The sequence below is a fragment of the Lacerta agilis genome, chromosome Z (assembly GCF_009819535.1).
Source record: "Lacerta agilis isolate rLacAgi1 chromosome Z, rLacAgi1.pri, whole genome shotgun sequence".
Taxonomy (NCBI): domain Eukaryota; kingdom Metazoa; phylum Chordata; class Lepidosauria; order Squamata; family Lacertidae; genus Lacerta; species Lacerta agilis.
This window is the reverse complement of record NC_046331.1, coordinates 14957194-14971417: the sequence shown is the minus strand read 5'-3', so window position 1 is coordinate 14971417 and position 14224 is coordinate 14957194. Positions and strand designations below refer to the sequence as shown.

The following is a 14224-nucleotide window of genomic DNA, read 5'->3' as shown; positions in this document are numbered from 1 at the left end:
TGGGACTTTGTTTACGCTGCTCAGTCGCCCTGCCTAACAGCTGATATGCACAGCAGCACAGCAGCCGCTTTCCTGTACATCCTCCAGCCTCCTGTCGGCCCCAGAGCTTCAGTTCTAGTTGTGGCTATTTTCTGATACACCTTTCTTTTGGTATGGATTGAAGAGAAAGTAGCAGAGAGGGCATTTAAAGCCTGTTTGGAGGGTACTCACTTTACGCAATTTCACGTATGCGTGGGGGGACCTGGAATGTAAACCCCGAGTAAGCAAGGAGTTGCCTGTATTGGCAAGGCAGCTATGGCATTGGCTCACCTCTCCAAAAGGGTATGGGAGGATGTGATGCTAACATCCAAGACTGTTGAAGGTCTGCTAGGCTTAGTGTTGAGATGTGGCAGCAACTTACACCAGCCAGGAGTGACACATCAACGCCTTCCACATGTGCTGTGTCAGGAAGATTTTGGGCATCCCATAGCAGGACGAGCATCTCAAACAAAATTGTGCTCTCCTATGCCCACATTCCCATCACGAATCATGGAAATGGAAGGTGCCCCCAAGGGTCATCTAGTCCAACCCCAGGCAATTCAGGAATCTCAACTAAACACTAAAGCATCCAAGACAGTGCTGAGACAAGGAATGACCACTGGGAGGAGCACAGAGAGAAGAAACACCCCAGTGCATCTGCAGCCGCACAACCAGACACAACAAAGCATGCCTCTCTCCTATCGGTCTCTACAGCCACGACAGGCACTGCGACCTTCCAACAGTTTGACTTCATTCCCAAAGGTTCACTCTTCCACTGTCTCCTAGGACAGATGGATGCCAACCAGCCAGATGCCTGTGGTAGGCCCTAAATGAAACACTTTAAATGAAAAACCCCAAAATGTTGTAACTCCTTTTTTCCCCTTTTTCTTTTTTGTCACTACACATTGGTATTGTCAACAGAGGGGAAGAGTAAGAGGGGAAGTCCCAAATGTGGCAACCTGTCCTCATAAGAGAATAATAAACAAACAGGGAGCTAGTGTGGCATAGCAACTGGAGTGTCAAAGACCAAGACATGGGAGAGACTAGGGTTCAAATCCCAACTTAGCCATGAAGCTCACTGGGTGACCTTGGGCCAGTCACTGCCTTTTAGCCTAACCCACCTGACAGAGTTGTTCTGGAGATTAAATGAGGAGGGAGAGAACCATGTAGGCCACCTTGAGCTCCTTGGAGAAAAAGGTGGAGATGTGCAATAAATCAATAAATAAATAACTACGAACAAGTAGCAATCAAGGGGGGAGGGAACTAAGAGTCTTAAATCCTGCACTGCATTTTCTGCATTACTGACGCCACCCCTGTGGACACGCAAAAAAAAATATGTGCTGTCCTGCTCTTGAGGAAGGGTGGAACGGATCAGAGAACCTGGGGAGTTTATGAAGGGACCTGGGCGACAGAGCCAGGAGATGGTTATCACCACACACAAAGTCAGGAAATGGATACAGTCACTGCTCAACTGGGAGGGTGCAGGATGAGGGCAGCAAACAGCAGACACTCCAGCTTTGGGAAGGAAGCAGGGCAGCTGTCACACTGCAGAGGCACTTCCTGCAGGGGCCTCTGGTGACCCGGAGGGAGGAGGCAACAGCTGCAGTCAAATGAGGATCTGAGAACACGCTTTTTCCCTGACAGCCTGCAGCACCCTGGATCCAAGTTTTTGCCAGAGCTGAGCTCTGGCGAGAGGACTAGGATCCTGCCACACCTCCCATCGTAGGAACACAGAAGCTGCCTTGTATATCAAGGCCACAGGTCCATCTGGCTCACTATTGCTTGACACTGACAGGCAGTGGATTTACAGTCTTTCAGGAGTTGCCTTTGTTGAGATGCTAGACCTCATAGTTCTGGATGATGGGCTGGGTTAGCTAACAGAGGAAGCTGCCTTATACATGTCACATGTTAAGTCCACCTGGCTTAACAACATTGTCAACAATGACCATCACTGGCTCTCTGGGTTTACAGACAGGGAGGTCTTTCCAAGTCCTACCCGGAGATGCCAGGGATCAAACCTTCTGCATGCAAAGCAGGTACTCTGCTCACTGAGCTATGGCACCTTCCCCAAAGGAAAGGCAATCTGGTAGGCATTGTATACGTGGACTGTCAAAATGCTTTCGACAAAGTTCCTCAGCAAAGGCTACTGAGAAAGCTTAGCAGTTGTGGATGGCCCATCTAGTCCTGCATCCTGTTCTCTCAGTGGTCAACCAGATGCCTGTGGGAAACCTGCAAGCGGGACCCAAGCTCAACAAACCTCTCCTCTCCCGCTGTGGTTTCCAGCAACTGGGATTCAGAAGCATTGCTGCCTCCGGCTGTGGAGGCAAAGCATAGTCATCATGGCTAGTAGCCATTGTTACCCCTTCTCCTTCCTCCTCCATGAGCTTGTCCTATCCTCTTTTAAAGCCACCTAGGTTGCTGGCCACCACTGTCTCCTGTGGGAAGGAGTTCCATAGTTTAACTATGTACTGCATGAAAAAGAACTTTATTTTATCAGCCCTGGATCTTCCAGCATTCAGTTTCATTGGATGTCCACCAGTAGGCCTACTAGTGTTAAGGTCCTGTTATTGATTAGTACAGGTAAGTGGTTAAAGAACAGGAAGCAGAGAGAAAGAACACAACTGGACAGTTCTCACGATGGAAGGATGCCAAACCCCATTCCTGCAACTCTAATTTGTTTTAACTGTTTTTAATACAGCACTGTTGTAACCCACCCTGGGACCTACAGGGGAAGAGTAGGTGTTTTTATTTTTAGTTTAAAAAAAAAAAAGATTGCCCCCCCCAAAAAAGGGCTCAATAAAATGGATGAATAGGCAACAAATTAGGAGTGCATAAAGCCGTATCAATGAATGTTGATGGGGGTCTGAGCCGCACAGATGTTTGGGTCACTGAATATAACCCAATAAATAATGCAGTTTACCCAGCTGTGAAATGGGCAGATTCCATGTTAGGGATCATCAGCAAAGGAACTGAAAACCTAAATGCAAATATTGTGATGGTGTGACTAACCACACTTGGAACATGACAAAAAATATATCCTGTGGCACCTTAAAGGCTAATGCGCCTACTACAGGCATAAGCTTTCATGGACTCTAGCCCACTTCTTTGGATGGGTGAAGTGAAATCTTAGTAGGCAGCCGTGCAGGATAGAAGAGTCGTAAGGTGTGAGTTGAATGGCAAGCAAGATCCAAACATTACAGTCGGTGTGATAAATGGAGGTGAAATGTGTGCTTAACATACACTGCCTTTACACTGGCAGATTAGTGATAATTTACTCAGCATGGCTGATAAGGTTGTATTCACTCTTGTTATGGGAAGGGAACCGTTCACCAAGAAAACATCCTGGCACTGGTAAGCTACCAGTAATTCCCACATGAAGAAGAAGAAGAAGAAGAAGAAGAAGAAGAAGAAGAAGAAGAAGAAGAAGAAGAGTAATTTTTAAAAATCTGTTGTGTTAATTTAACTCAAATTACTGGAGCAACTCCACTACAAGGAAAGCTTGCAACATTTGGGGCTTACCACTTTAGGGGGGAAATATAGGACCCCCTCCCTTATATATATATGATGCAGGGTGTGGAGAAAATGGAGAAATAACTCAACCCAGCTTTCTTGTGAGTTGAACCTGTACACCGGGAAGCCAATTAATCTGTTAGAGCAGTCATTTAAAGATGGGAGAATCTTCCCATTTTGAATTCCCTCTGTCCCTCAGTTTCCCTGCCTTAAGATCACTTTGCCACGTTACTACATCAGTTTGCATTTTTTTTAAAAAGCCATCAGTATTTTAATCTGCCTTATTCCTAATATACACCCATTTTGTCAGCAGTTTTGCCTAATGCACACCTATTAGCAAAACCATTTCTCTTACATAAGGCATGCTTGGGTCTTATTTTTCCCTAGCATAATGCAAATTTATATCTTATTTTTGCTAATATATGCATTTTGTACACCATTTTTTATGTTCGTTTGGCAAAATTCGGAGAAGTGTGAATTTCAAAGGATAGCTGTGTTTTGGTTCACAGATCCTTTCGGAAAGTGAAAATTGGGGAGTTGCCCCTCAAAATGTAAATCACACCAGGTGTCTCCTCTTAAGTTTACTTTTCTTAGGCCACAATCTATTTTTGAAAAGCACTTTGTAGACTCTAGAGAGTTATAGCCATTGAATGCAATGGAGCTTAAGGGGGAGGGCAGGGTATGGACAGGGTTGCATATTGGGAAATGTGAAGGATCTTGCCAACACAGAGCTAGCAGATGTGGTTAATAAAATAGAATAAAGAGCCATGGTCTTTCACCCCTCAGACTCTGCCTGGGAAGTGAGATTTTAAGACATCTTTGCTCTCCTTGGGGGAAACTGTCAAAATGACTTGATCGTCTAGAATGACATCTGGAAACAACAACAACACCACAAATATAGCTTCTCATTCATAAGGCCCCAATACTTAGCTGCTGGTAACAACTGCACAGAAGGATTTACTCACCACAGCAATTGGTTGGGAAGAAGTATATATTGTGCAGCCACAATACGGGTTAGCAAATGGGTGGCTTTACAGAAGATTATAGCTTCCTTAAATATGAATAAAGATGGGGAGCGTTGCACCCCCAGGAGGGCCAAAAGTCCTCAGAGTCAGCACGCACTAGAAGCATTTCCAACACTTCCATGTAGGAAACTGCACATGCCTTGCACGCTCATAATGTGTGGGTGGTGTAAGCCGCAACAGCTAGGAGAGAAAGCAGAGAGAATAGTCTCGCTTGGAAACAAAGGCAGTTTTGTAAAAGGGTATTCCCCTTGAAAACATGCTGTGCAGTTTCACCAATTTTCCAGAGGGTAAGGGAGGTGAGAAGTGGGGCAAAAAGGTTTTCCCATTCAGAGTGAGGGCGCAAAAAAAAACAGTTTTCCCATTCAGAGTGAATGTTTGCTCATTCTGAGTGTGGAGAAAATGTTTGTCCATTTAGAAATCAGCCCCTCACTCTGATTTGGATTTGTGATGTCAGCACACCCTAAAGAGCAAGACATCCCAGGAAGAATGTTGAGGTAGTGCCAAAATCTGCCCTCTAATTCCTCTGTAAAATAGTGTTTTTTTATTAAAGTATTTTCACCTGTTTGCCATGCAATTATCTGAAACATTGCACAACACATTGTTCAGGGTGTTATGTTCAATTTAGGATGAAGACAGGTGTGTACTGATGTTGCTTCAATGGTCCCCTTTGATGAGCCCTTAGCTGCTGCTTCCTCTATAAGGGGAGTTTAGACTTTAGAGAAAAGACGAGTTAAGAGGAAACATGACAGAAGTTTATAAAATTATGCGTGGCACAGAGAAAGAGGATAGAGAAAAGTTCTTCTCCTCTCACAACACTAGAACTCATAGACATCCAATGAAGCTGAACACTGGAAGATTCAGGACATAGAAAACAAAGGACTTCTTCATGCAGCACATAGTTAAACTATGGAACTCACTCCCGCAGGCAATAGTGATGCTTACCAACCTGGATGGCTTTCAAAGAGAATTAGACAAATTCGTGGAGGAGAGGGCTACTAGCCACAATGGCTATGTTCTGCTTCCATGGTCAGAGGCAATAAATGTTTCTGAATACCTGTTGCTGGAAGCCACAGGAGAGAAGAGTTTCTCTTGTACTCAGGTCCTGCTTGTGGATTTCCTGTTGCGGCATTTGGTTGCCCACTGTGAGAACAAGATGCTGGACTAAGTGGGCCCACTTGGACGTGATCCATCAAGACTCTTTTTATACCCAGCTAAGTTTTTTTGGGTCCATGAGTCCTAGTTCCTTTGCTTTCAGATATATTCCTATATCTCCAGGTTTTGGAAAGTCCTCAACAAAGAGCTCCAGAAAGTCACTCCAGATCTTTTGGAAGTCTTGTTATTTGATTCCCCTCACTCTTCTGCCTCATGAACTGCTACTTGCAGGGTGTCTTGAATCCAGCTTTCTGCACTTGGTATGGTCTGTGGTTTCCAGTGCCAGACCTTTGTTACATACAATGGAATTCGAAGGAAAATGCAACTTAAGTTACTCTAGAAGAAAGTATTGATGCACTCCAAATTGTTTGCCATGTACCTGCACAGAAAATAGCAATACAAAGTAAATGATAATGATGATATTCCCTATTCCTTTAGAGAATCACTTTCATTTTTATTTTTTTAAAAAAATCTTTTTAAAGTTCTACCTGTGTTTGTTTGTTTGTTTCCAGGATCTGGACCCATCCCTTGAATAAATTTTTCATTTCTTGAGCCATTCTGGTGCCAACGCTTTTGCACCTGCTTGCCAAGCGGAGGGAAAGAGAGAAACGGAGGCGGATCGCTGGCTCCAGAGGCCCCTCCCCCTCCGATGCCCCTCCCCCCCGCCCTCCGTCCACATGGCGAGGCAGGGCCTCACCTGAGAAGGGGAGCCAGGCGTCCAGGGAAGCGCGCACACTCTAGGTGGGTGGAGGGCTATCCGTGGATCGGGCCCTTTCAACCCACCCCCCGACGGGGGCTTCTGATCCCAGGCTTCCCCGCTGGCCCGGCTTCCCCGCTGCTCGCTCCCGTCTCTCTCTCTCTCTCTCTTTTTCTCTCTCTCCAGAGAACCTTCCAGCCGTGCCAAAAAAGCCTGCTAGGTATTTGAATAGCACAAAGGAACCGCCGCGCCTCCATTGGCCGGCTGGTCCTCGGCGGGGCGGGCGCGGGCCGCCACTCGAGCCGAAAACCGTGCTCCCATAGGCTAGGGGGCGGGGCCGCAGAGGGTGCATAAATAGCGGGGGTCGGCTAAGCAAGGGCTTATTGCCCGCTGCATTCACCAAGCACGGCCGGCAGTAGAGGGCGGAGAAAGAGAGCGAGCGCGCAAGGAGGGGTGCGGCTCTGCGCCTGCCCGGGGATGGTGAGCTGTGCGCCGGGCTGCTAAGACGGAGAGAGAGCCCCGCTCCAGGCCGGGCTCGGGGTGGATGTGGGCCCGGGGACGGGAATGGAGTGCGCCCTGGACGCCCAGAGCCTGATCAGCCTCTCGCTGCGCAAGATCCACAGCTCGCGGACGCAGCGCGGCGGCATCAAGCTGCACAAGAACCTCCTGGTCTCTTATGTGCTCCGCAACGCCCGGCAGCTCTACCTGAGCGAACGCTACGCCGAGCTCTACCGCCGCCAGCAGAGCCACCACTACCACCACCCCCAGGAAGGCGGGCTGCTGGCCATGTCGCCCGTCGGAGGAGCAGGCACGCCCGCTTCGCTAGGCGAGATCGCGGCGGATTTCAGCCCTCTCCACTTGCCCGTCGAGGCAGCCGACGAGGCGGACGACGGTCTCCAGCACGGGCAGCTGCGGGGCTGCGCCTTGGCTAGAGGGGTCGGCGAGTCGGCTCTAGAGATGTCCGGGTGCGCCCAGGACGAGGAACCTTTGACCGGGCTGCCTTCGCTCATGCCTCCCGCTCAAACCCCGGCAACCCTCTCGGGGCTCTGCAGGGACTCTCCGCTGGCTTTCTACCACCGCGCCGCCACGCCGCCGGCACCCGGGCTGCTTTACGCAGTGCCGGGGAGCTGCGACTTCTCCAGCGGAAGCAACAGCGCCAACACAGGCTCTGCTGCGCCGTCGGGGCTGGTCCCGGCTCTGTCCCCCTCTCCCTCTCCGCACTGCTCCAGCCGCACCACTGTTTTGGACTTGGACACGCACGTGGTGACCACGGTGGAGAACGGCTACTTGCACCAGGACTGTTGCTCGCCCTGTCCTTGCGGCGGCGGCGGCGGTAGCCCAGGCGCCGCGGTGATGGGCGTCCCCCCCAGCCCGGGCTATAAGCGCAAATACTACCCTGGTCACGAGGCCGTGGAGGAAGGAGAAGAAGCAGGAGGTGGTGGGAGACGAGGAGTAGGGGGGTCCGTCGTGGGGACGGCGACCCCCATTGGTGGTGTGGGCGGTGGCGGCCCCCCTCCTCCGTCTCACCCCGCCTTCGCTCCCTGCCCCAAGCGCGCCCGCTTCGAGGATTTCAACGCGGAGCAGCCCCTGACGGCTCCTTCGCCGCCACCACCACCACTTCTGACGGCGCCCCCGACGGCGTCTCCTGCCCAGGACTCGTCCAACATCTCCAACTTGATTTCCATCTTCGGCTCCGGTTTTACCGGGCTGGTAAGCCGGCAGCAGCAACAGCACCCCTACCAAGCCCACCAGCAGCAGCAAACCCACCACCAGCAGACGCCCCAGCAAACGTCGCAGCCGGACCCCGAGCAGCCCTTGAACGGGCAACTGTGTAGCAAGCAGGCGCTGGCCAGCTTGGGGGCTTGGACGCGGGCAATCGTGGCCTTCTAGCCGGGACGGGGAAAGATCCGACGGGGCGGGAAGGAAGAAATGCCTGCTGCTTGGCTCTTTTGGTGGGGGTGGGGAGGTTGGGGAGACCCTGAAACAAAGACTGAAGTTGGGGGGGGGGTGGCTTGGGGCAGTTGACAAGCCAAGCGAATGTTTTGGGTTTTTTTCTAAATTGTACCATAGAATTTACTTCGAAGATTCTTGCGCCTTTATTTTTCCAGAGATGATGAAGAAATAGTACCTATTTAAACAAAAAGCCCCCAAAACAACAAGAGTTCTTTTGTGTCTACCCCCACCCCACCCCCTGGATGGTGTTGAGTTGTTTCTTTTTTCGTTAACTCTTTCAGGCTTTATTGTATTTCATTTTTATTTGCCCCCCAAAAACATTGGTGGGGAGGGGAGGAATGCAGGAGTTGAAAAGATGGATAAGAAGAATAAGCTGCGTGAGAGAGAAAAGAGTTTACTCCCGAGGTTAAAGTGCTTTAGGGAAAAGGTAGTTCTGGCCATTGAGTAAGAATCTCCAAAATTGGGGGATAACTTGAATACCTGAAGCAACTCCTATCTCCCTCCCACAAGGAGTGTTGTAGAACTTGACACGTTGCCTTTTTCAATTGAGCCCAGAACAGTCTGCAAAACTATGGGCTGAGTGGGGGGCTTTTATGCATTATTATTATTAATTATTATTATTATTTAAAAAACATTTAAACCAGAAAACTGGCTGTGTTTCTTTAGCAATCTAAACCTTCCAAAATGCATTTTAAAAGGGGTGGGTTTCTATAGCTTTTCTTCTTCCCCTTCCTGTCCTCCAAAACAGACACATTTGTATGGGGCTGGGCTGTTTCCCTTCATAGTCACTTGAGTTCTTATAAGGGGAAGGTGGGGTGGTCCTTCCTAGTTCCTGCTAAGGGTTCATAAGAGTTTTTGGATAGTGGAACAGACGGGGGTGGGGGGTGGACTCTCCTTCCTTGACCATCTGTCAAGGATGCTTTAGCTATGATTTCTGCATTGCAGGTGGTTGGAGTAGATGACCCTTGGGGTCCCTTCCAACTTTACAGTTCTATGAAATCCCCCCCCCAAAAAAAATAACAATAATGAAAACTTGCTAACATAAAAAAACATAGTTGAAAACATCAACAGAGTGAACAACTTTTCCTGGTTGAAATCTGGATGATGTGATTAGGTATATGTAGCCTAATTTCATGTGAGGGTCTCTTTCCCCTTTTGTATTCTTTGCCATTCCTTGAAGTATATAGTTCTGTCCAATACTGCTCTTTTAAAAATAAAAATAAAAAGTTTGGGGGAGGAAAGGTGGGGAGTGATGAGATCTCAACTACTTTACCCATCATGCATAGCGCTCTCACAGGTCCTGCCTCCCTCCCTTCCCCCCAAATGTGTGTGTGTGTGTGTGTGTGAATGCCACAAGTAAATGTGTTAACACTATTTTCATGTCTTTAAATGTGGTGGGTGGTTTGTTTTCCCCCCTTCTCAAAAGATTTTGAACTCTCCTGATGCAACCAGCAATTGTTTGGTCCTATGTGCAAAAACAAGGTCTGTGTTTCTGTAACCCTGTTTTTCTTTTCTTTTCTTTCTTTCTTTCTTTCAAATAAACTTTGTGTTCTTTTTATTAAAGGGAGAAAATAAAGAACCTTTTGTTGTAAAAAGGTGGATTTTTCTGCTTTTGCCATCCAGCTTTCACATTAAAGCACTGTGTGTATTAAAGGACGCATCCCTAAGCATTATTTCCCCCCTCTTTGTATCTCTGTATATTTTTGTGTGTGTGCATACTGAATTGTATATCACCGGGTAAAACTGTTCAGATTTGTTTAAATTTATAATCTTAATAAAAAGTCCAATTATAAAAAAGTTGAAGTGTGTGTACCTTTCACAACTCAACGCTGAAAAAGACTGGCTATAGATGGCAATTTTTAAAGACTTTGTATCAAGCAGAGTTCACAGCCAGATTCAAAACTCCCCTTCCCTCTTGGAGTTAGATCTCATTGGGGTTATATACAGCTGAGTTTTAACTGGGGGAAGACCCACTGAAATTAATGGACCAAGGGTATTCATGTTCATTGATTTCGGTGGGGCTACTCTAAGCAGAGCCAGCATTGAATCAAACCCACTAATTACAAAAGTGGCTACTCTCAAGTAAAGTTTCTTATTCTACACATTTTTTGGAGTGTCTGCTCCCTTGATCTGAGTTAAATAAGCATTGGGACAGGATGTTAGGAGAGCATTCTTTGAGACTTCTAAATCCAATAACTGATTTGTGAAGATTTATTCCTGAAACATCTGTGATGTTAACTTTTTTATACATTACACCTTTTGGGGAAAGACCCTGAACTCATCACAAGATACAGGCAAAACATTTGCTTACTCCAGCTGCTTAACCAGAGTTCCCTTGGGGTGGGAACTCTGGTTAAGTTTTAATTCATAACCCAATACTTTTTAACAGGAGCTCTCTTTTATTTGTAGGGGTTCCATCAGCAGGGAAAGCGGACAGAGAACTGTAGAAAACTTTCTCAACACCAGGAGGAAAAACCCAGTCTGCTTCCCCTGATCCCAAACATGCTTTTTTTCCACACACAAAAAGCCACCACCAAAGCAACTTACTCCCAAAGCTTGCTTTTTTTGTTTTAAAGATGAATATATTTGGAAACTTAAATCAAGGCGTTTGCAGGGAAACCTTAAAATGCCATTTGCACCCTTGTGTCTAAGCTTTACTTCTGAAGTTTTAGACATCCTGAGGTTTTGCTTTTTTCTATAGCTGGTTAATCTCTGCTCTGTGCCACTTGGTGGTGTATATGAGTGTGTGTTTTCCACAGATACACGCGCACACGCCTCTTCCAACCAAATGAATGAAGGTAATAAAAATATTTTCTGACCACCTGTAGGCTGACCTCAGAATGCTTTTAATTTTAATTTTATTTAAGCTCCGGCTTCCAGAGCAGCTTCAAAGGATGGTGGGGGGGCGGCTTATTTTTGTTCTTCGGTTGCTCCAAATTTAAAGGTAAGAAATTGCTGCCTTACCTGGGGTGTGGGGGTTTTTTGCGGGGTGGAGGCGCTTTTATTCTCCGTCGTTTTGCACCAACCGCGTTTGCATTTGAAAGTCTGTTGTGAAGGTCTTCCTACCTTGCGCACACACGCTTTGACTCCAATCTTTAAGGTGGAAAAAACATCTTCCTTATTATCACTGAGGTTTTCGGGTTTTTTTTACAAAAAATAACTTTATTATATAAAATCTCTAAATTGTAACAGGGTTGATTTTTATTACAACTAATCGCCTGTTTTTGTTTTTTAAAGCAAGATTTCCTCCCCCCTTTTTTAAAAAAGTCGGTTTTTAAAAAAAGTAATACTGTAGTTTGTTTTTCTCCTACTAAAATCTTTTAACAGCGGCGTGGGCCAGACACCTAGGTGGTTGGCTTAACTAAGGTAGTCGCTAGAGCTCCTCCTAGCGTCCAGCTCTGGGAATGGCTGCAACTTGCTTTATCAGGTAGAAAGGACCGGGGCGTTTTTCCCCCACCCACCCCCAAAACACATTTTTGCAGGAGGATGTTTGGGTGAGATTGGGGGAAGCTGGAAGCAAACGGGATTTTCGCTTCAGTTAAGACTGGAGTGAAAATGTTCAAAGTAAAAGGTTTACCCACCCCACCCCCCAAAAATCTCCCATATAAGTTGCATTAAAAAAAACCAAACCCGATTTCCACATCAATAAATGAAAGTGGTCCGGGAGTTTGGATGAAATTCCTCTGCAGCCCTGCAGTTATGAATTGGTTAGCACTCCCAGCATCCCTAACCATTGGCTGGGTTGGCTGCTGAGACTCAAAGCTGAAAGCCCATGGAGGGCAGCAAGCTGAGGGAACACTGATTTAGGTGTCCCCCTTTCCCATATGTGCTGACACCTTTGAAGAATCAAAGTGATAAAGTGCTTTTGAGCACAGGAAGAATATTCTTGGCAAGTATGCTGAGTGCCAGTCATATATTTTGAGAAATTAAAGCACTTAGAATCGTAGAGTTGGAAGGGACCCTGAGAGGCATCTAGTCCACCCGCCTGCAATGCAGGAATCTCAACTAATGCATCCAACCTCTGCTTAAAAACCTACAAGGAAGGAGAGTCCACCACTTCCCGAGGGAGTTCATTCCACTGTTGAACAGCTCTTACTGTCAGAAAGTTCTTCCTGATGTTTAGTCGAAATCTCCTTTCTTGTAACTTGAAGTTGTATCCTCTGGAGCTGGAGAAAACAAGCTGGCTCCATCTTTCACGTGACAGCCCTTGAGATATTTGAAGGTGGCTATCACATCTTTGCTCAGTCTCCTCTTTTCCATGTTAAACATACACAACTCCTTTAACTGTTCCTCATAAGGCTTGGTTTCCAGACCTTTTGCCCTCCTCTGCACACATTTCAGCCTGTCAATATTCTTCCCAAACTGTGGTGCCCCGAACTGGGCACAGGACTTGAAGTGTGGTCTAACCAAGGTAGAATAGAGCAGTACTATGACTTACTTAAAGGGACGTGGGTGGCACTGTGGTCTAAACCACTGAACCTAGGGCTTGCCGATCAGAAGGTCGGCGGTTTGAATCCCCGCAACAGGGTGAGCTCCCGTTGCTCAGTCCCAGCTCCTTCCAACCTAGCAGTTCAAAAGCACCTCAAAGTGCAAGTAGATAAATAGGTACCGCTCTGGCGGGAAGGTAAATGGCGTTTCCGTGCGCTGCTCTGGTTTGCCAGAAGCGGCTTAGTCATGCTGCCCACATGACCCAGAAGCTGTCTGCGGACAAATGCCGGCTCCTTTGGCCTATAGAGCGAGATGAGTGCCACAACCCCAGAGTTGTCCGCAACTGGACTTAACTGTCAGGGGTCTCTTTACCTTTACCTTTATGACTTCCTTAGATTTGTTGAAGCAGCCTAGAATAGCATTAGCATTTTTTGCTGCCGCATCACACTGTTGACACATGTTAAGCTTGTGGCCTACTAAGACTACTAGATCCTTTTCACTAGTACAGTGGTATCTCGGGTTACAGACGCTTCAGGTTACAGACTCCGCTAACCCAGAAATAGTACATTGGGTTAAGAACTTTGCTTCAGGATGAGAACAGAAATCGGGCGGCAGCGACAGGAGGCCCCATTAGCTAAAGTGATACATGAGGTTAAGAACGGACCTCCAGAATGAATTAAGTTCTTAACCCGAGGTACCACTGTACTACTGGCAGGCCAGGTGCCCCCCCCCCAATCTTATATTTGTGCGCTGGTTATTCCTGTTAAGTGTAGGTCCTTACAATTGTTCCTATTGGAATTCTTTTTTTATTTAAGTTTTGGTCCAGGTCTCCAAACTGTTAAGGTCATCTTGAATCCCAATTCTGTCTTCAATGGCATTGCCTACCCCTCCCAGTTTGGTGTCAAGTGCAAATTAGATAAGTATCCCCTCAATTCTTTCACCTGTCATTTATAAAGATGTTGAACAACAATGGGCCCAGGGGGAAAAAAAACCTGTGGCACCCCACATATCACTTTTTCCCAGGATAATGAGGAACTCTCGTTGAGCGCTCTTTTGGTTCAATCAGGCAATCAGCTACAAATCCGCCTAACAGTTATCTCATTCAGCCCACATTTTACCAGAATTTCTGCAATAATACCATGTGGGACTTTGTCAAAAGCCTTTCTGAAATCAAGGTACACCACATCCACAGCATTCCCCTGATCCTCCAAGCTTGTAACTCTATCAAAAAAAAAAAAAAGAAATTAGATTTGTCTGGCATAATTTGTTTTTGAGAAACCCATGCTGGGTCTTAATAACCACAACATCCTTTTCTAAGAGCTCACAGACTGACCGACTAATGATGTTTTAGGACATTTCCTGGTATTCATGTCAAGCTCATAGGTTAGTAGTTGCTTGGGTCCTCTTTTCCCTCCTTTTTGAAGATGGGAACAACATTTGC

At 46.9% G+C, this 14224-nt stretch overlaps 1 protein-coding gene across 1 annotated transcript; it reads left to right on the top strand.

Annotated features, from left to right (window-relative positions):
* The first annotated feature begins 6815 nt into the window (after positions 1-6815).
* On the top strand, positions 6816-9224 carry IER5L (immediate early response 5 like). Its single transcript, XM_033137718.1, has one exon. It carries the CDS (start codon positions 6967-6969, stop codon positions 8290-8292), a length of 1326 nt encoding a protein of 441 aa, XP_032993609.1. The 5' UTR covers positions 6816-6966; the 3' UTR covers positions 8293-9224.
* The last annotated feature ends 5000 nt before the right edge of the window (positions 9225-14224 follow it).